The sequence below is a fragment of the Sparus aurata genome, chromosome 11, assembly GCF_900880675.1.
Source record: "Sparus aurata chromosome 11, fSpaAur1.1, whole genome shotgun sequence".
In the NCBI taxonomy this organism is placed as follows: domain Eukaryota; kingdom Metazoa; phylum Chordata; class Actinopteri; order Spariformes; family Sparidae; genus Sparus; species Sparus aurata.
In genome coordinates, this window is record NC_044197.1 from 14,362,263 (window position 1) to 14,389,452 (window position 27,190).

A 27,190-nucleotide genomic window follows, 5' to 3' on the forward strand; every position below is an offset into this window, starting at 1 on the left:
TGGTCATAAAAACAAAACACCTCAGTGATATCATGATCGAGGCATAAATTTGCAGAATGCAAAGGTCGCACAGTGACATGGCCTTAAAGTGATACAAACTAATCCATGAAAACATTTTGCTCAATTCTTTTAATCCCTAATTATTACTTTAACTCTTTGCATGTTGTCCTCCGCCACATCTTGCCTCTGTTTGGCTCCTTTTAGATGACTTAACAGTAGACTTGGCCAGGGCAACACCTTCAGATTTAATAAATGTCTAAATATTATGACAGCATGATTACAGCATGGCAACGTTCTCTCCCTTTCTCTACCCTTCTTTATCTCTCAACCTCCCCCTTACATTACCTTGCATTTTACTCTCACTCTAATATAAGCACTCTTTAATGTCCAGAGTGTGAGGTGTAGCGTGCCAGGAGGTTAAAAGTGGAAGCAGGACTTTAACTCCTCTCTCTCCTGTCTGATCTCTCTGGGAAAACAACAACCCAAATAAGGAGATCAGCCACATTTGAAGAGCGAGCAAGCGGAGTGGAGAAGCCGGGCTTTGGATGGCTGGCTTGATAGGGTGGAGTGTGTGCGTCTGAGAGGGTGATAGTCAGGGAGTGAGGATGGAGTGGACGCAGAGTGGTGAGTGACAGAGCAATGGATGGAGAGGGAGAGGATGGAGTGAAAAGATGAAAAGAGGGATGGAGGGAGGGGTGAGAACATGGGGGGAGGAGGAGGGCCACCAGAGACGGGAGGCAGGTTCTGTTGCTGCTTTAATAACTACCCATATAGGGCTCAGCTCTCCATCTCTGTCCACAACTCTTTCTGTCTCCTTCCTACTTTCTCTCCCTCTGTCTCTCTCTCTCTCTTTCTCTACCTCTCTACAGCTTTGTTGGACTCCAGCTGTCTGCAGAGCTGCACTTTAGGACCCAATCTCCTGCATCTCGACGAAAAACAAGCTTTCATAGCCGCATTTTCACATCTCAGAGGGGGGCGAAAACCAACCAAGCAGTCACCATGGAGGCCATCAAGAAGAAGATGCAGATGCTGAAACTGGACAAGGAGAACGCCATCGACCGGGCGGAGCAGGCTGAGACGGACAAGAAGGCAGCAGAGGACAAATGCAAGCAGGTGGGGGACAGACTGAGAGGATGATGACAGAGATGGTGTCAGAGTCTTGAGAGCCCAAAATCTGAAATAATTCAGAAATACTGTTCTTGATTTTTGTTATGAAAGAGGTGAATAAAATATGAATATTAAAGTTAGAGATTAAGAACTTTTAAACAAACCAGGTAAAAACAGCAGAGTAACACTTTGGCACCTGGAGGAACAGTTTATTATTTGGTTAATGAGTTGCAATCACAGGAGATAAACTATAAATGTATATGTAAATGTGTAAAACAGTTTGTGGTTAAGAAAGAAATTTAGACCCAGCATAAGGCATACTTAAGGTTTTCCTTTAAGGCTTCCACTTTATCCACCTCTTAAGCTAATCACAACATTGATACATACCAGACATACCTTTAAGGCATTAGTCTGTAAACACTTTTCACAGTTATATATGCAACATCCCTCAAAGACTACTCACTGTTTTACTTTGTCCTGTAACAGCTACAAAATATCTGAAGGTTTTTTGTCATCGCTCAGAGACTGGATGGTAACTTCAACAAATGTTTGTGACATTGTGTGAGGCAAAAACACCCATCGCTCCTTAAAAGGCCAGGCAACACTGAGATGATAAGCCCTCGAAACTATGCAGTCACCATTTAGTGGAAAATATTTGTGTGATTACTTCAATTCAGGCTAAAATCCACCATCTGAAGCAAGAACAAATGCAAAAATGTATAGACCAGCTTTCAAAAATCAGATGTGGCAACAAATTGTTCAGTATTAATGTTGTTTACAGTGAGGGTAAAAGCAAAATCTAAGCCCCACCCCTTCCCATCGTGGTGATGGCCACTTCAGGTGAAGAGACCACCCAGGATCAGTCTTTGGGGAGACGTTAAGTCCCTCCTGAACAAGTTTGAAGAGAGTTAATGGCGCATCTGTCTCTCTGTTTGACAGGTGTATCCAACACAGACAACACACACACACACACACACACACACACACACACACACACACACACACACACACACACACACACACACACACACATTATGAGCATGCAAACAGAGACATATAGATACACAAATGACAGAGTGAACACACACACACACACACACAGACTCACTCATATACACACATTAGGCCTGTTGTCCCAGGCGCCTGGGTGTTTTCACTGATAACAGCTGTATTTTTAGACTCCAGAAGAGAATGACCATGTGGAATTCTGGAGGATTATCAGAAGTACTTCATGGACTCAGAGGGGAGCGCTGATTAGGACGGGCGTCTAACATTTAACCTTGTGTGTGTGAGGGGGTTAGGGAGAGGGAGGATTAGACTGGGGTTCATGTCATGAGAGACTGATTGTAAACTATTTTAATGTTCCCAATGACATCATAAACATGATTAGGCTCTCAAATCAGCCGAATACAACACTTCAGACTGAATCATTACTCAAGCTCTTTGCTAACACCAAAAAAATAGATTTCATCAGAGATTTGTTTAATCAAGAGGGATTTTCAACAAACAGGATGACACGATAACAAATGTGTGAAACTGGCAGGTTACACTTTATAATAACCATCATTAATAAATAGTTACTCAAACGTTAGTTAAAGGAGACATATTGTGCATTTTTTACTATTTAGGTTCTTGTACATGTAAAATGTCTTGAAAGATAAAAAGGTCAAAGTCTGCACTGACAAATGCTCCACTCTTCCACAGAAAACACTGCTCCTGAACGCCTCGTCAGTAGTCCCACCTTTAATTCTGTTACTTTGTGACATCACTCTATGTCACAAAGTCAGATATTTGCAAAATGTATGACTAGTGGCTAGTTTGGCCCTTAAAAATGAATTTAGCACAGCTAGTTTGTTGTTAGCTGTGCTGGCTCAGGCATGAGTAAGCTGTCCAATCAGAGGACAGTATGAGAGAACTGATGTGTTTTTTTGAGCATTAAAGCATGTAAACCTGTTCTAGTAGTAACCCAAAACAAAATCATGAACCTGAAAATGAGCATAATATGTCTCCTTTAAGTTGTCTGACTGTTAACAAATGATGAAATGCTTAATATTTGCAACTGATGTTTAGAATACTTTAAATAAATGATTTATAAAGCATTTCATTGTTTGTTTACAGCCAAATAAATACTGACTAAATTTTAACTTATCATTTCGTTATGGTTGTTATGATAAAGTCATTTTTATCCATAATCCATATCCTGTAAAGTTAAATGTTATACAGTTAAACATGATGGTTCGACCTCTCTGACATTTCTACCAATGTTATCATGTGTGTTGCTTTGCTTGTGTCTTTGATATCTACCCAACAGCAATGTCTCTGACTAACTGCTAGTTCTAAGGTGAACTGTCATTTTCTGTGGTCCAGGCTCAATAAGTAAATTAGCAATTCAGCCTAGCATTACTGAAAGTTTAGATGTATACATTTTTAAATAACATCATGGGGAAAAAAAGTCAGTTGAATTGTATATAAGCTGGTGCGTGATGCAGGGGGTTTCAACCCGGAAGTTATTGTGAACAAAGACTGTGGTTCAGTCTATAAAACAGGACAAAGAAGAACACAAACCAAGACAAGACATTTTTATACCATAGTGGGGGAAATGTGAGTAAAGGGTGAAATAAAAACAGAAGAATAGACACTGACCAGGGACATTATAGTGAACTGGACTAACTGTCTCTCCTGTTGCAGCTGGAGGAGGAGCTGATGGACCTCCAAAAGAAGATGAAGCAGACGGAGGACGAACTGGACAAATTCTCTGAGGGCCTGAAAGAAGCTCAGGAGAAACTGGAACTGTCGGAGAAGACAGCTGCAGATGTGAGTGAGCGGTCACACACTCACACACACAAACACACACACAGACATACAGACACACTCAGACACAGGGGCATCTGAGGTCAACTGAGTTCTAAAATGTGATATAAACCTATACAGTAAAAATGATGCAGCTCTGTCTCCCAGTGGGTCCTTAGTAAGACTTTGCATATCGACAAGAGGCCCCTTCTCTTGTCATTAATTACTTGCTTTTTTCCGCCTTTGATGCCGACTCACGTTACAATGGCACTGCTGACAACTAGAGCCAATTATTCCACAGCTGGACTGTCTCTAAGCCAGCACCAGCTGTGGGTTTACTTTGATCCACAGTGAATGGTTTGGAGCACTTCAGAGACTGTTGCATTCCTGTGCAGCCAGTCCTGAAAGATGAACACATGGATGAACTGTAACCACCTCACTCACCCAAACATTCACGCGCACACTCGCCCAGGTCCTCTGAAGCAGCTCAACCAGAGCTGCAAAGGTCAACAGACGAGCTGCTCCGTTTGTTCATCATCATCCCAGTTAACTACATTGATAATGCAATGACAGAGTTACTGTCCTGTTTGGGTTTTATCTTACACTTCTGACACACAATGCAGTGTCGCCAAGGGACCATAAAGCTTACATATTTATGTAAATGTACAATGTGACAGTTCCAACGGTGTCCAATATGACTTTGCTATAATGTAAAAAATGTGACAAAAATATGGACGTCTTGTGACTTGTGTTATGTCATATGATTGGGAACTCAGACACAACTTTCATCTCAAATACCTTACTTTATTAGTGCAATTTTGCGGTACTTGTACTTTATTTGAGTGTTTTTAATACGCTTATGCCAATACACTTTAGAAAGGAGATATTGTGCTTTTTCTTTCACTACATTTTTATGCAAGTTACTAGTTATCAGTTACCTTGTAAATCAAGTTTGTTTAATTCAAAACATGTGATAAAGCAATTACATGAGCTCCAACTCCACTAGCTACATGCCCCTTACACATGAATCAATACATAATAGAATAATAATAATCACAGAGCCTATTTTTATGTTGAACTAGTAAATTCACTTTTTATACTTCCATTGATCTTATAATACCTTTATAGTTTAACTTTATAAAGTAATCCACTGATTCATCATGCACTTCCCTTTTGCTGTGAGAAAAATGATTAAAATTTATGCAGCGGAACCAGAAGTATTATCTTTTATAGTCCATGTGTTCCTCTTCATTGTCCAAACCTGGCGCCTACATTACCACCAGAGCAACTTGACCACTAACAGTTCAGTCACAGACCAGAGATAGTGGTGGCCTCAAGCTGAGAGTAGCAGCGGTAAACAGAGGTCCGGTATGCTCGCTTCTGTCTAACTCCAAACTTCAAGATGTTTTCGTTTTCAAACTTCAAGATGTTTTCTGTGTGATGTCACTTGAGACAGTTTGTCCAAATGTGCGCAACTACCTTCTGCCGACTTTATACAACTTCTTTCACATATGTAGTAGTGGCTAATCTACAAGACATATAAAGATTTGATGTATCAAATCACTGGAGTTCCCCTTTATGTAAAGTTTTTTTAATGCAGTACTATTACTTGTAATAGAGTATTTTATCACTGGTACTGATTCTATTTTTACAAACTGAATATTCCTTCCAGCACTAGGGAATTACTGAATATTAAATTTAAACATTTTTGAATTATTATTGGATATGTAATGTTCAAACTGATCAACTTTGATGCCTGCAATATAAAAAGTGAACACCACAGCATATCTCACCCTCAGCTTCGCTTGTACAGCAGTGGGTAATGAAGTTGTGTGTCTTTAAATATTGGCTTCTGACAGTATTATGCAGAGCAAATTAAGATGCCACTTGGTGACCATGTATCCTGAACACAAAGACGAGCCTGTGGATGTAAAAAAAAAAAAGTTTAAATGCAGGATTGAATAACTTTTCTATATGTATTTGTTTTAATGAGATGTCGTAGTGAGGCTGTAGTTCTGTATTGATTACAGACGATGTTTAAAATAAGTTCTGTAGGATTCTGCAAGAAAAACATCAGGCCACAATTAACAGTTCAAGATATTTCTGTGTTCACAAATAACTGATTTCCGTAAATCAAGCGGAACATCAGGGAAGTCACTTGTCCCGTGGCTAATCAGCTGCAATCTGGGAAAAAAGATCATATTCAAGATTATTGGAAAGACCGCAGACCACAGCGCTGTATATCTGTCCCTGGTGGTTCCTCTAGTATTTACTGCATGTGTGCACAGCGTGTGTTAACTCCAGAGAGGAAGAAAGAGGAACTCATATCTGAACTTAGACCTTATTAGGGGCTCAAATATGGCCAAGATAAGGCTTAAATGCTGATCATACCAGTTTGATAACAACAGCTAAGAATCATTCCAGTGAGATTACTTAGCAAACTGCACAGGAAAGAAGCGTCATGACAACAAAAATCTCTCCCAGCTTCCACCAAGATGTGGTATTGTTTGAGCCTTGTGGAGGATATCCCAAGGAAATGCAGTGTTGTACCTCACACAAAGAGAAGGGAAGTGTCTGACACACAGACACAGAGACTGAGGCTGAGACACGCTGGATTATCCCCACACACTGATTAAATAAACTCTGAGAACAGTTCTGAGAAGACTCACATGTAAAGTGGGTCAAGTGGGCCCCTGGAAAAAGTGGTGGTTCAAGTTGTGCTGCAAGCCCGACTAGGTGTGGATTCCACTCCCGGGTCTGCTGCGCCACTTGAAAAGTAGATGTTTACCGTCCTTCATTTACAGTTTAATCCTGCACACCGACAACAACATATCCAGCTCGTGAAGCTCCATAAATTCCTGTCCACATGTCTCTTATTAGAGGCAGCAGTCAAGTCATTACACATGTGAATTCACACACAGAACACGACCAGATTGGGAACCTGGAGGGGGCTGGGAAGCAGAACAGTGAGCCAAGGACCCCAACAGGAAGGCTGTTGTGATTCATAAAGATGACGTCCCTGCACCAGCGATTGGTATTACAGATATTTAGGTCATCACAGTTCACTGTCAGCTCAAGAAAAAACAGAGAGTCCTATGCAGTAAGCTGAAGAGAGGGCAGCAGTGTGTTGTCTTAATGCAGGTATTAATAACTGTGTTCACAGCAGCAGCAGTTACTGTTTTAGGGGGGAGCAGGACTGTGGGGGAAAGGGAGAGCAGGGAGCAGGCAGGGGGGCTCTGGTATGTCAGGAATGCAGCTAAGGCAAACAGAAAACCCCACACTCCTGTGTCTAATGAAATCAATGCCTCCAGGTTTTCCGGTGCAAGGGGCAAATCAGACAGATGGGCTCAATCAACAGATGAGACTGATTGTGAGGGAAGATTGATTCATCTTTCAGCTGAGCTCCAGCTGAACTTGAAGCGAGCTGAGAGCTGAACCGAGCCGCTCGTCCAGCCAAAGTGTTTGCTCACAGGTCAAGCGTGAGAATGGGAAACTTAGAGGGTAAACACAGGCAGGGCTGGCAGGGGAACATGAAGGATGGGGCATAAATCTGATTTACACCCACACAATGAACATCGTCTACAAGTAGGCAGGTGATGGATGAGGCCTGCTTGCTTACTCCTGCAAAACAGACACTCACACAGTTCGACAAAAATAGAAATCGCATTGCGTATTTGGTGGTCCTTAAAAGTTCTGAGGAGAGGTCTGTAAATAGCTGGATAGTAAAATAATGTAAATTGTAAGGATCAGGATCAGTAGTGTCATCATCTGAGGATATATTAGTTGTATGTGAGTTCATATATGTTTCTTCTGCTTTTGATCAATAATTGTTTCAATAGTAGGCAAACTCTTCAACAATTCCTCCTGATATAAGGGAATAGAGAAACAGCCTATGTTGTCCAGAAACTCTGAACTTCTATTTTGAAAACTCGCCTAAAGAAATATACCATGAACTGTAGTTACACTAGTATAATGTCATGGTACAGCCACAATCATCAGTTTTAATCTGTCACTTAATGTGAGCATCATGTGACAGGAGGATGCATCATCAAAAGATGTTACAGCATGACCGAACGGAACAACAGCACGAGCAATACATCAGCTGATACTTGCTTTCAATTTCAATTCTGTAGTGCAATTTCTTGACTGACATGTAAGCCAACACATATCCATGCAAGCTAATACTGTCCAATATATCGGTCAAATTCTACAATATGTCATATTATCTTGTCAGTGATTCTCCGCCTTTCTTTCACTTTGACTCTTTCGAGCCAAAGTGTTGTCATCTGGGAGCTTTAATTAAGCATTTAATTTAAGCATTTCTATGAGTCTGTGATCACCAGTATTTTCCAAGAAAAAATGTTTGGAGTGACATATTGCGACCCCTCAGGCAGCAGTGCACCGATCCAACTTTTCCCTTCCTCTTAGCGATTCTGACACCCTTATTCAGGGTTATTTGGAGACACAGAGTACTGATTCAATGCCAGTGACAAAATTCACTGTGCAGAACTGTTTTCAATCATCTGTAACAATTTATGAATCATAAGTAATGCTGAACTAATGCATTACTCGTCAAGTTAATTTGATTTCAGTTGCATGAACTTTTTTTTTTTTTTTTTTTTTTTACTTTCACTGAAAGTTACTGTATTCATGCAGGGTTCAGGTTGGAATCACACAGTAACTCTTGATATGCTGCCGGCGATGACAACAGCATCACGACACAGCTATTCTGCAACAATCAGTACAATGACAATTATCTAATGATCGTCACCAGATCTGTCGAACTCCTCGTTTTTTCAGTCCAGTTCCTTGTGGGCCCCCTGCCCTGCATGTTCAAGATGGTTCTCTGTTCCAACACACCTGATTCATAAAGGCCCCTTCATTTGAATCAGTTGCATTTGAGCGCAGAAACAACTAAAGCAGGCAGGACATGATCAGGACAAGTATAAGTTTTAACACCACAAATCTAATAAGAGCTGTTGAATAATAAATGTAACTTCTTATCTCACTACAATCTGGCTACAAAAGCCTATCTTACCCTAAGTTGTTCATAAACTACAGTTAAGGGACTTCCCTATCCAATCCATGCCGTGCAACTGTTATACTGTATTATTATAAGCGTCGTATTTATTTTTGATGTTAGCGCTGTGTTCCTCCATGACTGAATGAACAGCAGAGGAAACACATGGGGCTCTGCGATATGCTATCTACCTCATAAGGTCACTATAGGACTGATACTGACAAAGCTTTCAATGAAATGTAGGAAGCTGCTTTTCATCATTCAGGCAGTACATAATTTATCATGTTGCCACGTTGGAACTGAAGTCTGTGAAGGTGAGATTCTACTTAAGTCGAGTCAAGTTTGGATCGTGGGGGTGGGAAAGTTTGTGTGTGGCATCTAAACTCGAGGCACTGCGCCTTTACACCAACTGGAAAAGTAACTCATCCCGACTTTTTTTTTTCCCTTTTTCCTCTGAACGTCTCGCAGCAGTGATCGCATCGGTCACAGGGATCAGCTTTTACGCGCGCGCACACACACACACACGCGCGGGCACACACGCGCACGTGCACTCCGCACGCCCCGCCCTCTCTGACCTCATCGTCCCAATCATCTCTCTCCTCCTCCGGCTGCACAGTCTGCCGCTCTCCGCTCTCCTCGCCGCGCAGCTTTTCTAAATCCTCCTCCCGCGGACCAAACACTGCTACATTCCTGAGGACGACTTTTCTATCACCCGCTCGTGAACTTATCATTCCTGCACACCTGAAGAAAACACTCGGAGAAACACCTGGACACTGTTACTTCCTGGGTTTTTTCATAACTTTTGTTTTGTTTTGCTGCACTTGAACGACTTCTTTACATTCCAGAGACTTCGGCCCCATCGGACGGACGTTTCATTATTTTACTTCCAAAATCGACGATAAGGCTAATTTTTTTTTTTTATCATTGTTATTTTTAATCCGAATAGACCAAACAGGGACACTCAGCCTACTTTTCTGATTTTTCTTGCACAGATTTAGTCTTAACTGTGTGGTTTTTCCCCCCCCCCCTCCTCCACGTGTAGTCTTTAAATTAAGTCACCAAACAGTGAATAATGGCAGGTGTGAACTCTCTGGATGCTGTGAAGAGGAAGATTCAGTGTTTGCAGCAGCAGGCCGACGACGCAGAGGACCGGGCTCAGGTCCTACAGAGACAGCTGGACAGTGAACGGGAGCTCCGAGAGAAAGTGAGACAACTCAAATCCTCTTTCTGCGTCTTCTAACCTGCCTCTGCTCTGCTTTCACACTGTCATACTGACGAAGCGACGTTAACCTCTCCGCATTCACCTTCTGGCTTTTAACAAAGTGTAACGAGCCGCATGTCATTGATTCATTCGCGGGCGTGATGGTGCCACAATGCAAGGCGTTGGTCCTCAATGAAAAAAGTTTGGATTCCTGCAGGTCTGGGCGCATGCGCATTGCAGTCTGACTTACAGGCCTCTGTGAAAGTACTGTGAATAATGTAGACCACGTAGACAGCACCGAGGCTGCTGTGCAGAATTGAATTCATCAACCACACTGATCAGATTACTCCTTATTCACAGAAATCATGTCAAGCTTTCAGAGCTGGACACATTTAGGTGAAGGGGATGGTGTGTCTTGACTTAATGTCTTGCTCAGTGACACTTCAGCAGGGTGGATGTGTGCCAAGCAGCAGCTGTCTGGATGGACGCCTAACCACCATACCAGCCAGCCTCCACTGATGATTGGAAAATAAAGGGCATCGGCTTAAAAGTATCCCTACTCTGTTATTAAAGGCTTCAGAGGAATAGTTGGAAAAGTGTGCCATTTTTAGCAAAAGCCGAAGCCACTGTTGCCGTAATTGATTAGTCAGTAGACATTCAATTGATTACAAACAATTTTGATCATCAGTGTATCTTTAAAATGCTAAAAAAAAAAAAAAACTAAACAGAAAAACACTAGTTCCAGCTGCCAAAATTCTGGTTTACATAGTCTGACATGATAAAGAACTGAATATATTCAGGTTTTGATCTGTTTTCTGACAAAATAAGAACCTGGAAGAGAACGATCTTGGCCAATGTTGACATTCGGGTGTTGTAAAAGGAACCCAAAAGTCTTACTTGAGTAAGAGTAGTAGTAGTAGTAGTAGTAGTTAGAGTGCCACTTTGGTAGAAGTGAAAGTCATCCACATGAATGATACTAGAAAAAGTCTCAAAGTTTCTGATAGTAAATGTGCTTAAGTATCAAATGTAAATAAAACATTTATTTACATTCACATATATACTGTAAATAATTATCAGATTCAGCGTTTTTTTTTTGTTTTTTTTTTAAAGTAAATAAATCTACAAATGTGCTACTTTTGCTTCAACATGTAATCTACAAAGTCACAAGTAATTGAAGTTATTAGATACATCTGGTTGATTTAAAAGTACATTATTTGCATCAAAAATGTAGTGGAGTAGATGTTTATAGTAGCAGAAAGTGGAAATATTTAAGGGAAACTACAAATAACTCAAAACTGCACTAAAATAAATGTACTCTTTAACATTCTATATATCGAAGTGTTAATCAGTAGTGTATTAATAATGTAATATTCACAGCTTTATTTTCAACATGTTTGCATTCTAATGTACAGTATGTGCAGCAGTTGCCCAACTTCGGCTGTAATTGGCACAAGTCATCGTTGAGGTTGCTCAAGTTGTGGTTTCTCAGACTTGACACGCTGATGTGATGAAAATGACTCATCTGATACTTTTTTGTCTGACTGTTCCCAACTGTGTCACCTGCTTCGACTCTCCTGTCTCTGCCCACATCCGGGTTTTGTAGCTTCACGCAGAAAAAGGAGAGAGGTTGGAGAATAAAAGAGTTAGGTAACAGTCTTGACTTGTTTCACGCGCTGCTTTATGACATACGGTGCCATATCCCTTTGCATAGGAGCTGGTTAATGACAGGACGAGTGGATAGATTGAAGGAGAGTGGGAGGGGAAGGAGTGGCTGTAAAGATATGGGAGCTGGGATGATGAAAGGAGCTGGCCTGCTGTAGGACTTACCCCTTTGTTACAGACTGCCTATTAGGTAACAGGGCACCCTTTTTAATTTGACAATTGGGCGTTTGTTCAGCTTTGTGGGTAATCGTTCTGATAGGAACTTTTAAAAGAGTTCGTCATCGTTGTGTTTGTCACGACATGACTGGTACACATGAAGTACGTTGACCTCACTGTTACTTATTCTGGTGTTGTGATTGCTTGGTGGATGTCTTCTGCCCTCGTTTGCTCATTTGATAGCCCATAAATTGGTTGTTAAGTCTCACCGGCAGGCTGACACAAAATTCCAAGCAAGTGGGTGTAGCGAATATTAGTTGACTTTCTTTATCTTTTCGGACACACCAGCTGATTTATGAGTTTAAATGAAGCTACCTTGTGTTTCCTGTCACATGAGTACAGTCAAGAGCCAAACGTAGTGACACAGTTGTAGAGTTTGTCGTGAAACATTAACTTTTTTTTAATGCATATTGAGAACTTGGCTGACAAATTGAAATGTGTGTTTTATAGGTATTGACTCACAAATGGTAACACTTTACTGTAATCCCCTATATTCCTGAGTTATGAGCAGTATAGAAACATTAACAGATTGTGTATACAACATTGTAATGTAATTATAAAGCAGAGAGCACATATTTAAGTGCAAGATTTTCAATGAATAATGATTTATATTCAAATACATGGACCAAACAACTGTTTGTAATTTTTGCTTGAAAATGACTGAAATAACATATCGATTATCAAAATTGTTGTCCACTCGTTGTCTAAATCGATTGATTGTTGCAGGTCTACAGCTTATGAATGATCAGTGGGGGTGAAATTGCCCTTTACCTGCAGAGTGGCTTCCATTTCATCTCGGTCAGCCTTCACCAAACAGGGCGGTGCATTTGTGTGGCGGGGTTGGTGTGGTCCCACATGTGAATAATTAGGGCAACCTGGAGTTATTCCTTGGCACAAAAACCTTTTTTTGGAGCACGGGGAGATCAAAACAGGAACCTTGCTGCGTGTGCTAGGGTAGTGAATCATTGTTTGAAAATGTGGAGGCATCAGAAAACACACTTGGCCACATCTCTCACTGAAAAACGAGAGTGTTTGCTTCGTGATATTTCTAGTGCGGTGTTGACGCCTCTGGGGACGTTACTTAACTGCTCAATAAAGCTTTAAGGCTCCGCTAGATTACAGGGATGTGACATAGTCGTGAAACGCTCCTTAGCTGACTTGGATGTGTTTTATGTATGGACAAAATTCTCAATGGGCTGGTTATCTCCATAGTGGTTCACAGCGGTCATACTTGTTTTTTTGGTTGAAGGTTCAAAGTTGAGAGTCAGGCCAAAAATTATTACAATTTATAAATGACCATGAGAGCTGTGTGAGCCACACAGATGAAACAGATTTGCTGCTTTTTTAGAATATGGAAGCAAAATTTGTGATAGAATGTCCCCATATTTGTTCATTTTTCACACTTCCGAGACTTTGTTGATTACAAAATAATGAAATATCATAAACAACAACATAAGATAATATGAAAAGCATAGATTTTAAAGGGCAGACTTATGCATTCCCTTTTTCAGGCTGAAGAGTATGTATGCTAAATTCAGCTTAGTCATGTTGTCAACATACAACACACGGTTGCCTGGTGATAATTGGTTTTCTCCCACAAACCATGCAGAAATACAGTTTGTGGCATACCGATCTGTATGTAAGACCAGATAAAAAGGGAAGCAGGACTCGAACTTCCACTGAGGTATTAATGTTGGGAAGCAGGCCATCCCACCCCCCCTCGTCTGCCCCTCCCAGGATGTCGTCTGTCGACTCTGGTCCAGCACTTCCTGTGCTTCTACTCCCAGCACTTCCTGTCCCTGAGCTCCTGCCCTGATCAACAGGAAGATTAGTATTTGTGGTTGACTGAGTTTTTTTTTTTTTTTTTGACACAAATTAACTTAGTGTCCAACCTAAGTTATAATTTAAATGTCTAATAACAATAATCAGCTCCTGTCAATTCACTTGATGGTAGTTGTCTTATGGCAATGGGGGTCAGCTATCGATCTCAATCCATCAGGCTCTATAATAGACTTGTCAGTGTCGACTGTACCATAATAACATTTACACTGGATTTGATAGACCCATGTTTTTACATACGTGACAACTGTTCTCATATTAAGCCACTTGATTATCATTCTGAAACCTAATTGAAGGAAGTCGTTTAGAAATTATGCGCAAGTTTAAGTACAACTTCCCTCAGCTCATGAGTTAGAGGTGTCGTCTTGTTTGCTGCTGGCTGTGGTCAGCGGGTCTCAAGGTCTTCTGCTGGGCCTCCAGCGGTCTCCTGCAGATTCAGTGGAAAGAATTACTTCCTGGTTTGACTGTTTTTGTTGGAATTTCTCCCTGGGAATAGCTCAACTTTCCAAATATAACTGCCACATGTTGATACGTTTTGGCGGTGTTGGCATTCTTGGGAATACTCCCATGTTAGTGGCTTGTGGCTGAGGTGATTATGTAGGCCAAGGTTGCAAGGAGCAACATTTATTTGCACAATCTGTGCTAACAAAGCTACATTTGCTATGATGTCATTAAAGGGCATTAAGAGTGGAAATGATAGTGTATAATGTGGAATTCATAGCATAAAGTAGTTTTTGGATCAAATCCACATGGAGCCAGTCTTTTGGTGTATGGATGCATGCAAGTTCAGCATTTGTTTATGTGACAGTGCTAGGACTACAGAGTAGAAATGATACTCATTTAACCTGAAAGAACCATATAAATGGTTTTATTGCTGGAGTAAACTGCTGCAGGGATTGTTTGTAGTTAAATCACCTGACCTTTATCTATTCAGAGACCACTCCATTCAAGTACCATCCTACTTTCAAAGACTGTCATTAACATTATTTAACTTCCATCAAAACCAGGAAAGCAAACTGTCTGAGTCATGTAAAGTCTTCCTAGTTTGCTTCCCAGTGTACTTCGTGGATTCCTGAAGGGCATTTACAGTGAACCTCTTGTCAGCTTGAACAAAAGACAAGCTTCATGGTCTGTGTGAAAGTCTGCTGTTAAAAAAATGGTGACAAAGTTTGTAAGGAGATAGCTCGCTGTGATGATTGTTTGCAAGTTTAATGACCATCTTTTACATGTCATACCTCATGGCAAGCTGCCTTATACTGTATGTAGCTGTTTTTGCATGACAGATCTTTATGGGGAAAGATTACACACTTCCACAGCAACACATGCACATTGAGAGTAGCGTGCAGTAGAGTCAGGAATAACTTCCCCTGAAACCCAACAGCATTGTGCAGCTCATTAGCCCACTGCCCTGGAATCAGTCAATAATTAGATTTTCTCTTTCACTTGTCCTTGATCCTGTCTCTAATGCATGTAATACACTCAGGTATTTCTTAAGTCAGTCCCAGAAGAGCTGTGCTGTATCCTCAGGTCAGGCTGGATACTGTTTACCAAGTCGAGGCCGATGGATGTTTTTCAATCAACCAGTGACAGGGAGGTGAATGTTTTCTATGCTTATTGCCTTCTTGCTGAGCCTGAGATGAGAACATCGATACCGCTCACATGTCTGCACACAGTTTATAGAGCTCTGGCCAGAAGCTGGCTAACTTAGCATAGTGTAAAGACCGGAAACAAGGCATAACAGCTAGCCTTTGAAAAAACAGTGTAGTGTAAAAATGACAAATTGTGGTTTTGTTGGTTCTTGTCTTCACTCTGGGAGGAGAATGCACCCAGCCAAGAAATAATCCAACACATAACCCACTTTAAAACTGCATAGTGTTGTTTTTCTAGTTATAGTTTTTGTGTGGATCATACAAACAAGATATAACAAGTTGATTTGTGAGCTTTACAGGTGCTGGTAGGTCAATATAGTGACTTTTAGACAGAGCCAGACAAGCTGGTTCCCCCTCTTTCAAGTGTGTGTGCCAAGCTAAGCTAACCAGCAGCACTGTCTGTTAAAGGATTACTTTGACATTTTGGAAAATAGACTTAAGACTTACTTTTTGAGATTTAGATGAGAAGATGAATGCCACTCAAGTCTGTGCACTAAATATGAAGTTACAGGCAGCTGATAAGCTTAGCTTAACATTAAGACTGGAAACTGAGGGAGACTCATCGCCACCACAAAGTGTTTTTTACCAGGTTGTTGTAGTGATAGCGAAGTAAAGACTTGTGAGCTTTATAGTTGCTGGTAGGTGGACGTTGTTACTTTTGGACATAGCCAGGCTAGCTGTTTCCCCTTGTTTCCAGTCTTTGTGCTAAGCTAAGCTAACTGGCTGCTAGCTATGAGAGTGGTACCGTGCTTCTCATCTATCTCTCTGCAAACTATTCCTTTAAGAATCTCCTTCTCGCTACTATTGTCAAGCAGCCAGCAGTAACTGAAATACCACTCAACTCTTGGGAAGCACTGGTGGCACATATTAAGCTAGTTTGATAACAGGGCAGCTACTTGTCGTCCAGTATCTTTGTGCTCGCTGCCACAATCTTCCTGATACTCCGCCACAAACATTCTCCATAGTTTGTTTTACCATATAAGGGCCTGGCAGCCAAAGAATGTAAAGTGGGTGCTAAAGGAAGAGGCAAGGCCAGATACCAGCCCCGAAAGAAAGAAAGAACAATCAAAGGGAGGAAATGAAAGGATGTTGGGCAGCTGACTTCCTCTCTCTTTTTTTTTTTTTCCGAGAGATCCTCATTTGTATAGTAGTTAGTATCTATTCTTGTAGTAAAGGTTTGTCGTTAGACTTCTCAGGTCTTGTGACCTTTACCTTAACACTGCTCTCACATTTGTATTTGTTCTTGTGCTCTACCTCTCAGTACTGTTCAAGAGCTGTGTTGCTAAATGATTTTCTTCAGCTGCAGAGAGTATGTTCAACAGTACCTGCAAGATATACAGGAAAATCTCTTCTCTGGTCATGACTGAGTGAATTGGAGGCATGAGAGTATGTGCTGTACGCCCATAAGCTGTTTTACTTGACACAAGGCTGTCAGTGTCTGTAAGGGGATTCCCCTTCCCCCATGATTGTGAAAATCTGATGACAGATAACACGGCAGGTAGCACACATTCGACAGCGAGCGTAGATTTACGCACCACCATAGTGGTGTCAGCTCAGACTTTGGTTTTTGTGTTTGTGTGTTGCTTGACAACAAACATCCAGCTGGGCCGGAGCGTAGCCGGTTGCTACCTGGTAATTATGTTTGTTTTAGAGTGGCAGAGACTGACAGAAAGAGAGTGATTGTTTGCATGTTTGCAGTGCATGATTGAAAGTGCATTACAGCATCTGATGTGGCCAGTATGCAGTGTAGCTGAGCTACAGCTCATGAATAGTGTGTTTGTTAGTGTGCACACGGTGTTCTTCAGAGCACATTGCTCCACTCAGGAAGTAACAATATCTGTTATTTCAGGCTCCAGTTTAAGTCTGTTAGGCGTTTCTCAACAGCCAGATGCTGTGTCGACAGAGGCAGACCTGTGCAGAGGACATTGCTGATGAGGATTCAAGATGTTCCGACCGATTTATGCCTTTCATTCATTTCTCATCAGGTTAGGTTTTCCTCTATCAAGACATGTCAACGCTAGTTCGGCAGACATTTCCTGTCTCACATCGGTGGCCTCCCTGGGCGCAGTAGGGCAGGGCCTGGGAGAGGAACGAAAAAGAAGCAAGCGAGGAGGAGAGAGAGGGAGAAAAAGAGGTGGAAAGACTGACGGGCTAGTCAGCAGTCTAAGATGACACGGAGATGAGAGGAAGAAAATCTGAAAAATTAAAATAGAGGTCTGCAGCAGCTGCCAGCGAGCAGGAAACCATGCTTTCATTTCCTGAAATATTGAGTCTATGAAAGAATGGAAGAACCAACTGGACGTGGTTTATTTATTCCCACCACAAAAAGACTTCATAGCTCTTCTCCATTGAGCTCTCTGCTCTCTCCTCTCTGCAGTGTTACCTTTTCTCGCCATTACTGCATCCTTTAAATGACTTTATCTCACCAAATGTGCAGCAGAATGACTCACCTAGCTGTAAACTTTAGGTGCAGACACTTTGACTGTTGATCTGACTGGCAGACTGACTTCTGGACTGAATGACTAGCTAATGAGTCACTGACCTACTAACTGCTGCCCTGCGACCGAATGCAGAATAATGTCTGTTTGTCTAAGAAATCCCCCAGCTGCTTCGTTTTAGGAACAGGGGGTGAACTTGTGTGAGTACGGTGGTTTTGAATGAATAGTTCAGCATTGTAACGGTTTCAAACGTGCAGTTATGTGGAGCTGTTTGACCTGCACTGTTGTAAACGTACATTTTAACAGTGGACAGTCTCTTTGTGTTAACTTTGAATGAAAACAGGCTGGTTTTCAGTTTTAAAGCATCTCCCCAGGAGGTGGTGGTTGGATAAACTCCCCGGCGAACTGAAAGGAAATGCCTGTATAGTTGTCTGTTTGCTTTTTTTCCCCTCTCTCTGCCTTTGTTTACCAAGGGCAGATGAGAAGAAGCCCATTTGTCCACCCTACTTGGCCCAGTTCTGCATTCACAGTCACCGGAAATTGAGTTTTTGCAAACGTTTCATTGAAAACCTAAGTCTTGCGATCTTCAGATATTAAAAAGATTACAGCCAGAATCAGCAGTAGGTAGTTGTGTTTGTTACAGGTCGGCCCTGCTCCTGGTCAAGATCCTCCGAGGACCTCCAGCTGTCTCCATTTCACTTATTATTCATCAGCGGGACTCAACTATTGATTTGTTAAACCTGAGCGACCCCAGAGAGAGTGAAGAACAGATAACAGTATCTCACTTACCTCATAGTACAGAATGGAATTGAATGTATTTGAAAGACTTTGAGGATTCATGAGAATTTGCACTGGCTTAATACAAGCGATTATGCACAATGTCTCCCTATAGTCATGGCTCCATGGTAATTCTCAGTTAATTGTTTTAAAGCTTATTCATCAGAAGTATTTTCAGCTATGAACGTTTGTGTGGGTGCCTCTTTCCCAACATGGCTCAAAAGAAGAGCATTCAAAAGAAGATGCACAGTTTCTTTGCAAAGACTAAAGTTGCTGTTTTTCACAATGCAGTGGTAACACTTTACTTTAGTTTTTGTATACGTCTTTCTACATACAAATTTACACACAAACTACTGTACAGCGTGCAAGAAAGAGAGGGTTAAGAAAAATGAAGAACTTTTAACACCTCCAATGAGCGGCTGATGACTAAATATCCAGATCTTAAACCTCCTCATAATGGCATTGGGAAATGCGAGACTGGACAGGACAACACGCATTACTTGAAACTAGGCTGTAATCCCTTTTCTTATTTTTCTTGTCTTCCCTCTTCGACATGGCCTTACAAAACTCACACATTTAATATAAAAAAAACTGTTGACTCCCCTCACCACCCTCTTTGTCCCTTCTCCTTCTCGACCTGTTTTATGGTGGGTAACAGGGGAAGGGGAGACCAGCTCGGGTGATCCAAAGTATGAATGAATGACTGAATTTCTCTCTCTTCCCCCCTGTTTCTTCACTCACAGGCAGAGGGTGATGTAGCAGCTCTGAACCGTAGGATCCAGCTGGTGGAGGAAGAGTTGGACCGAGCCCAGGAGAGGCTGGCCACGGCACTGCAGAAACTGGAGGAGGCTGAGAAGGCCGCAGATGAGAGCGAGAGGTCAGATTAAGTCACATTAAACAAGATCAAACCTTTATATTGTTACACCTGGCTTTCACATATTGATTTAAAGGCTTAATTATCGTCACACACTCACTGTCCTGTCCATTCAGAGGGATGAAGGTGATCGAGAACCGAGCGATGAAGGATGAGGAGAAGATGGAGATTCAGGAGATGCAGCTGAAGGAGGCAAAGCACATCGCAGAGGAGGCCGACCGTAAATACGAGGAGGTGAGACTTTGACAGCTGGAGTTTATTTGGAACCTTCTTTATAGGTTCATACGTACATATATACTACCCATTAATATGGGTGTACTTGCAAATATTTAAAAAATACTTTTTCTCATGCTGTCACTTCGATTCACCCTGTGTCTGAACACTCTGTGTCTTTAAGGACCCCTTCTTGAAAAGCCTAGTCTGCTTTTGATTGGTCAGCTTTCACAGGCCTGACCAGGCATCATCATATGTGTTTCCACATCAGTTCTGCCTTGCTTACTAGCTCGTTTGAGGCACAGTTTCTGAATACAGGCTGTGTATCTGACTTTCAACAATATGGGACCATGCGCTCCACTGTTCAGGCATTTTTAATCATTAATCTGACCTACTCTTTTTTCTTTTTTGGTTGCCATTGTGCTTCAAGTCAAAACCTTTCCCCCCTAAAATGTTCATGTTTTTCACTCTAGGTGGCTCGTAAGCTGGTGATCCTGGAGGGAGAGCTAGAGAGAGCTGAGGAGAGGGCCGAGCTCTCAGAATGGTAAACACACAGACGCACAAACACAAGCACATGTACACACATGCCTTCAGTTAGGATGCAATGATTATAGATTATGATGGTACAATTATGTGTATAGGTGCATAATATCACATTTTTTAGAGGCTATACATCTTTTTTTTTGCTTTTTTTAAACTGTAAAGCACTTTGTATGAAGGGTGCTGTAAAAATAATGTTTATTATTGTATTTCCTCCCCTACTCTTAGCTCATCATTACCTTGAAAAATAATGTCCATTCGGTGTAGCAGAGCCTTTACAGCCACAAAACTGTCACTCTTTCATTCGAACCAATCGTTACGTCCCTCTCCCTTTGCAGTAAAGCCAGTGACCTGGAGGAGGAGCTGAAAAATGTGACCAACAACCTGAAGTCCTTAGAAGCCCAGTCTGAGAAGGTGAGAGCGTCATGGAGCAATTGCGTGATGTGCAATTGTGCCTCATTTATATAAATAATACTTCTTGATTTGGCCTCCTGAGGACTTTTTCCATGCAGGAAAAATGCAGCTGACCGTAGAATTTATTCATTTTTATTTTTTTTAATCCGTTTATGTTCAAAAGGAACTTTGTGTCAGTCTTATGTATAAGGCTAGCCTCAAACTGTGAGTAGAAAACCACTTGTTTACTATGTCAGGAGGCATTCACTGACTCTGGCCTTCTGCACAGAACATCAGACTTTATTTTCTAACTGTATTGGTTTATGTTATGGCGTCGTTGGCCGATTGTTTGTGAAGTTGCTTTCATAAATACATGACCTAAATATAAACAAGTAAGTAAAAACTGAACACCAGGTCTGGCAACCCAGCACATGCTCATCTTCACTCCACTCTATCCTATCATTTGGGCTGCTCTCATGGCTCAGAGGACAGTAATTTAAGTCAGAAGGGAGGGATACCGCATTGCCAAAGTATTGTTTCATACTACCTCCATTATAATTGTGTATCATCAGGCCGTACTTACAACGCAAACTGTTTATCTAGCCCTCAGGTTGTTAAGATGAAAACCTGAACATTTTTTCTAGTGCATAAAGAGTGCAAGACCTGAACTCTTTTGTTCAAATACATGTTTGCGCAATAACTTATCCACCACATGACAAATTAGCCACTGATGCTGTTTTTTACGGAGGGTTATTGGTGTTCCAGTGCGCGTAAACAGGCAGCCAGCAGAGACCTGTAATACATTCTTCCTTTTTTTGCTACATCACATTCCTCTCCAGGCACAGACAGACAGTTTGACGGCATGCCAGGTTCACCACATGACCGCTCTCCTTCAGCAACACATGCCTTTGCTTTGTTCAGTCAGGCCTGCCACGGTTGACATCACAGCTCAGCCCTTTTGTTACACTATCTACTCTCTAGTCTTCAGGAGGAGTGGTGCTGTTATGATCTTTGGTTTAATCGAGTGTGTTTTTGTGTGTGTGTTCATATTGTTTAATTTGAAGGTGAAAGTGTGTGTTACCTGATTAGGTAATGTAATTTCTGTGTGTCTCCGTTAACAGTACTCAGAAAAAGAAGACAAGTACGAGGAGGAGATCAAAGTTCTGACCGACAAACTGAAGGAGGTGAGATCCGGATTCTAGTGATCCGACAGCAATCGAATCCCGTCTGATGACATTAGTACACACTATTTTAGCATATACTGTTGCAACAAATTAGCAGTGTCACTATTGAGATACTTTTAAAGCATAGCCAACTATCAATTAAAAGAAAACTCCATAGAGCACTTTTGAAATTAGTTACTTTTGCTTTTAAATTAATGATTTTATCTTAAAATGTGCATGCACCAAAAAACTCTTAACTATAAAACATTGTAATTTTTATGATAGTTCTAGCTTGTGTCTTACTGTGCTCATGTTTCTGTCAGGCTGAAACCCGTGCAGAGTTTGCAGAGAGGACAGTGGCCAAACTGGAAAAATCCATTGATGACCTGGAAGGTATGAGATCAGAACAACTCACATGCCATGATGTTTGCACTACTTCGCAATATGCAGGCAAAAGCAATTCAGTGAGTGACTGGCTTTAAATGAACAACCGGTCATCTGGGATCTGACGATGCAGGAAACATGTTTGTTGATGAACCACAATTGGCAGATATTTAAGTGGAGTTTTATGTAGATTGGGGACAAACTCTAATCCTAATCCATGTCAATGCACACATGCACAAGTACATTGAGTTTGACTTAGTTCCCAGAAGGAGTGTCCTATTTCAGCACACAGGAAATGTTTTCTGTGGAAAAGACAGAGTTCCCCCTGCCAAATGTATGGAAACTCCTTACCTACAAGCTAATAAAAGGCCCTTGTTTCTGAAGGGCAACCGTGCTCGCAAAGAGGACAGAATGTGCTCAGATGTTTTTAGGTCAGGATTATTTAGCTGTCGAACCACAGGCAGCTGACTTTAAAGAGTTATTGGTACCGTTTTATGAGACATTCAGAACAAGCTTAAATGCTCTCAGCTCACTCAGCTTGAGAGCCATGAGCACGATTAGATATGCATCATTCTTTCTTCCAAGCATTTCTGCATCTTTAAAAAGCCTGACCTATTTTTTTTTTTGTCTTCTCCTTCCTCCCTCTGCTCTTTGCCTCCATCTGTCTCTCGTTCTCATCCTGCTTTTGGCTTGTTTGTGTCGCTGCTGTCCCTGACACCTGCCTGCGCTTCCTGTCGACCTTATGACCTCCAGATGAATTGTATGCTCAGAAGCTGAAGTACAAGGCCATTAGCGAGGAGCTGGACCATGCCCTCAATGACATGACATCTTTGTAGATGCATGTACTCTCTCTGCCTCTCACTTCTCCTGTTATCTGTCTTCTCCATCTACTCTCTGTCGATCACATGTGCCTTCCGCTCATCTTACTGTGCAGAAAAAATATTAATTAAAAATCTTTTTCTTTCCTATTTCACAGCTTATTGTCTTTCTGTTGTTGATGATATAGTAGGAAAACATGCTGTTCATAGCCTCAGCTACACAAGTGTTTATTGCTATGCATTCAATGATTTTCGTGGTGACGTAAACAGTCTGCTCGGTGAAGTTGGTTGTTTAATTTACAGCAAGTTTATGTGAGACAAGGTGAGAGGGTTACTCCGGTTTTGGTGTGAATAAATGCAGTTTGACCCCTTTGACCCTTTTAAAACACTCTTTTAGTTGCACATCTAACTTCTATTCAGTGGTCTTTGATATTATATACTTACATGAGTCCATAATTAGAGATATGAACACACTATGCACAATGAATGACCCGACAGTGGTGCACACATGCCCTCTAAAAAGTCCACACTGTAATCTACTAACAGTCTTCAGAGAGATGATAACAGTCAGCGTTCATGCTTGAAAGGACACAGTGTGGTGGAGTTTTTTGCATGATGCACAATTTAACCAAAAGAGTCAGATGCAAAACATCTGCTCAGTAAAACTGCTGCGTGCTGTTTGACAAACCTATGAAGGAGTACATGTCGGCCCGACACGAGCAGTATTATTTGCTGATGTTTTTTTTTTCGAGACTTCACCGTGTCCCTTTTCATCTTCTCTCCAGAAAAATTATCACATGCCAAAGAAGAGAACCTGGGCATGCATCAAGTCCTGGACCAGACCCTGCAGGAACTGAACAGCTTATAAACACGCCGAGGAAACTGGAGAGGATGAGATTGTCATGCAACATTCCTTCAATGTCCACATTCCACATTTTCAGCTGTAAAATCTGTATTCCCCTTGTGAAGGGGGATTAACTTAATGCTTGTCCCTTGATGTTTTGTTCTTGTTTTTTTTTCTAAGGCACAACTTTTGTTTTATGTTTAATTGTTTTTTTTTTTTAAGATGGAAAGTCATTTTGACCCATTGCTTCTTTTTTTTAATCTCCAGCTGTGATTACATACAATCTCCCCACAAATGATTTTTTGACCACTTACTTAAAAAAGAACTGGCATTTAATACCCAAAGAAACCTCAGATTTGGTCACTGAACCACTTAAACTGGCTCAATTTTAACATTTTTTGTGCACATACATGGATATTTTAGTTCATATGCTACAGATGGTGTTGGGTTTCCCTCTGGCTACAATTATGTGGCTCTGAAGTGCCACCCAGTGGTGATGTTACGCTAAGTCAACGGTTTTGTTTTGAAGTTCATGCTTTACCACACTAAAGGTGCAATATGTAAAATCTATATACAAATTTTTGTTTAAAGCATTGAAATATTGAAGGTGATGAAATATCAGTTATGAAGTTATGTCAAAGGTGGAGGCTGCTGACCCAAACATTGTGGTGACTCGAGTCAGCTTGGGGCCACTAGCTGCAGGGCTAACTGAGCTAACTGCAGCTAGTACAGCCATAGATAGCTAGAGAACAGAGTGAGCAGTGGTCTGTGGTCTCACTGCTGCTTCCTCTTTGTTTGAAAGGCAAATTCTTACATATTGAACCTTTAGCAAGAGACTACAAGATAACAGACACGACGCGTGCCTGTCTTAGCAGTATCCTCTCTCTGTAGTATCAGTATCTCTTCTGTCCTATCCTGTTTGTGTTTTAACAGCTTGATGGGCAGGTGACTTCATGGAAAGGTTTCATTGATTAGACCGTTCAAGGCACATCCTGCTCAGTAACTCTTAAGACTCTTTACATTTAAATAAAAAGATTTTAAAAAAGGTAATGCCTCTTCTGCCAATCCTCAATCATCCCGAGGCCTACGGTTTTAAGATGTATGTGCATTGAAGTTTTTCTACTCTTTTTGATGTGGGAGTCTCCGCGTGTACAGTATCTAGCATTTGCGTGAACATCCAAGCTGCAGCACCTTCCTTTTAAAGTGCGACCTGATCATTGACGCATTCTCCATCGTTGCCAACATTACGCCATACTGTAGCCAATATTAACTAGATTTACACTATATTGTATTACATGAGCGAGCTAAAGCCTAAACCACTGGAAGCTCAGTCAAGTTTTATCAACCATGGATACTTATTGTATATAGTAGGATAATGTTAGGTATGTGAGAAATTGTATTGCTTTGATTTTTTTTTTTCCTTTTCTTTTTGTTTAATTTACACCACTTATTTTTGCCAGGGGAACTCTCAAGACCAAAGAACACACATAACGCAGACAATAAATTCTTAAATTGTTTTATTTTTGTTTATGGCGGTCGTCGTGGGTTCATCTCATGCCAGGGCCATGGAAATTGCCTCACACGTGATCGAGACCATTCTGAAATATTTTATTCACCACCACCTGCCCCCCTCTATGTCAACCTAATAAATGTTTTACAGAAATCATGACTCATTGAATTTTTTTGTGCAAAATTACAAACCATGTTTTACTTGGTCAATAGAAGTAATTAAAACTACTGAAGTGCTTCATCATAGCAATCTGATATACAGACAGTTCAATCTGAGTATACAGGAATGTCTGCATTTATGATTTCGGTTCATCTTGAGCTTGCAGAGCTTCTTTCCTGCTCTGTCCTAAGAAAACCCCACAGGCAGGATGACATTTCACTCCACATCATCCAGATACAGACAGAGGCGGGTGATATCTCCACTGAGGGTTTGCCACATTTAAAATCACTGATTGTGAGGCTCAGACTCATTTATCCGTGGGTCCATTATGCCGCCTTTCTTGGGTTTTGTGGCATATTTCTGTTCAGGTATATTTTCTTCTGAAGGCACAGCCTAGAGGAAGGGAAACAAACATTTCACATCTCTTAGTACGCAAAACCGCAAAAAGGATCAACTTTTCAGTTGTCTGTATTTACAAAATACCGGTTTTGTGCCATTTTTCTCACCTGAAGTTAGTCTGCATTTGCCCCCTCCTGGTTGACAGAGGATTAAAGAGCAGCCTGAGCAGGGCACCACTGTCTGAGCATGGCTGAAGATGGTGGTGATCCTGTAGCAGCCTGGGTGGAGAATTTAAAGATGAATTAGAATGAGAATATACCACCTTTGAGCACACAATCAGTCTAATGAATACTTCACATCATCAGCGGGTGAAATGAGATGTGAGGCGCGGTCCTTACCTACACATTTAACATCCATGAAATAAGAGTTGGGGCTTTGTACCAGCCTCTTCTTCTTGTGTCTTGTCCTCTCTTTGGACAGACTGGGGTGCATCAGGTCGTTACCCAGCTGTAATTGAGATCAGAGCCTGATTTTAACATTGATCACTTCAAAGAATCAAAACTACATTTTGTGCCTTTAGCAGTGTTTATTTCACTTATATAAGGAATAAGAGTTGAATACTTTGGTTGTGCTCTAATGCCCCCTACAGTCTGATGAATAAACTGTACACAGACATGTCCAAGCAAGCCCAGGCATCACTCCTGACCGCTACACATGTGTACTGACTACAGATACTGATTTATCAACATATTTAAACGTGTTCACACTGTACAACCCATGTATAAATTCACTAATACATCTTTCTCTTTCTGTTTCACAATAATGGTATGTTCATCAATTGATAACAGTGTACTTGAGCAGCTTTCTGTCAATTTGAACTCTTAAATAATCTAAAACTGTCTAAAAACAAAGAAATGTATAAAGCAGATAAAAAATATTTTCACTTACAGGCATTTTTGCTCAGATCTCTCAGGTTTTTCGTCCTATGCAAACACGATCAAATAAGAGTGATGTAAAGGTTCAAGTGCGCACCTCTTAACTCTCCACACAGTCAGCTGTGGTTGTTGTTGGTGTACTGAACGGTTACGGCACCGGAAGAGACCGAGCAGGCGGGGTCTATCTGTTTAGGGGCGGGGCGACAGTTAATTGTATGGTGTCGAACAAATACATTTCTTTTTAAAGACCAAAGCAAACAAAGAGCAGTGCATACAAAACACAGCTAATTCTAATTACAAGTTCGAATAGGGTTGGGAA

General features: G+C 41.2%; 2 protein-coding genes across 6 annotated transcripts; one reads left to right on the forward strand and one right to left on the reverse strand.

Moving 5' to 3' along the window:
* Positions 1 to 774: 774 nt before the first annotated feature.
* On the forward strand, positions 775 to 25,591 carry tpm4a (tropomyosin 4a). Of its 4 annotated transcripts, none has more exons than XM_030433215.1 (9): positions 775 to 1,113; positions 3,796 to 3,921; positions 19,443 to 19,576; positions 19,690 to 19,807; positions 20,260 to 20,330; positions 20,665 to 20,740; positions 21,841 to 21,903; positions 22,206 to 22,275; positions 23,870 to 25,591. In XM_030433215.1, the coding sequence occupies exons 1-9, from the start codon at positions 1,000 to 1,002 to the stop codon at positions 23,950 to 23,952; spliced, it is 855 nt and encodes a 284-aa protein (XP_030289075.1). In that variant the 5' UTR covers positions 775 to 999; the 3' UTR covers positions 23,953 to 25,591. The 4 variants fall into 4 exon arrangements, with proteins under 4 accessions (XP_030289075.1, XP_030289073.1, XP_030289077.1 ...); XM_030433213.1 differs by lacking the exon at positions 23,870 to 25,591 and adding an exon at positions 23,020 to 23,236 and having other exon boundaries at positions 777 to 1,113; XM_030433217.1 differs by lacking the exons at positions 775 to 1,113; positions 3,796 to 3,921 and adding an exon at positions 9,553 to 10,121.
* LOC115591310 (40S ribosomal protein S27-like) lies at positions 25,429 to 27,175 on the reverse strand. 2 transcript variants are annotated; one of them, XM_030433218.1, is made up of 4 exons: positions 26,885 to 27,175; positions 26,335 to 26,443; positions 26,104 to 26,214; positions 25,429 to 25,990 (listed from the first exon to the last, which is right to left on the reverse strand). In XM_030433218.1, exons 1-4 carry the CDS (start codon positions 26,888 to 26,890, stop codon positions 25,962 to 25,964), a joined length of 255 nt encoding a protein of 84 aa, XP_030289078.1. In that variant the 5' UTR covers positions 26,891 to 27,175; the 3' UTR covers positions 25,429 to 25,961. The 2 variants fall into 2 exon arrangements, with proteins under 2 accessions (XP_030289078.1, XP_030289079.1); XM_030433219.1 differs by having other exon boundaries at positions 26,969 to 27,018.
* Between the last annotated feature and the right edge of the window lie 15 nt (positions 27,176 to 27,190).

Excerpts from the sequence above, each read along its gene's own strand:
- tpm4a (XM_030433215.1), top strand. The coding sequence starts at position 1,000 with ATGGAGGCCATCAAGAAGAAGATGCAGATGCTGAAACTGGACAAGGAG. Across the intron at positions 20,741-21,840 it reads TAGAAGCCCAGTCTGAGAAG|TACTCAGAAAAAGAAGACAA; the intron begins GTGAGAGCGTCA and ends CTCCGTTAACAG. Across the intron at positions 22,276-23,869 it reads ATCCATTGATGACCTGGAAG|AAAAATTATCACATGCCAAA; the intron begins GTATGAGATCAG and ends TCTTCTCTCCAG.
- LOC115591310 (XM_030433218.1), bottom strand. Across the intron at positions 26,215-26,334 it reads CATGGATGTTAAATGTGTAG|GCTGCTACAGGATCACCACC; the intron begins GTAAGGACCGCG and ends TTCTCCACCCAG. Across the intron at positions 25,991-26,103 it reads CAAATGCAGACTAACTTCAG|GCTGTGCCTTCAGAAGAAAA; the intron begins GTGAGAAAAATG and ends CCCTTCCTCTAG.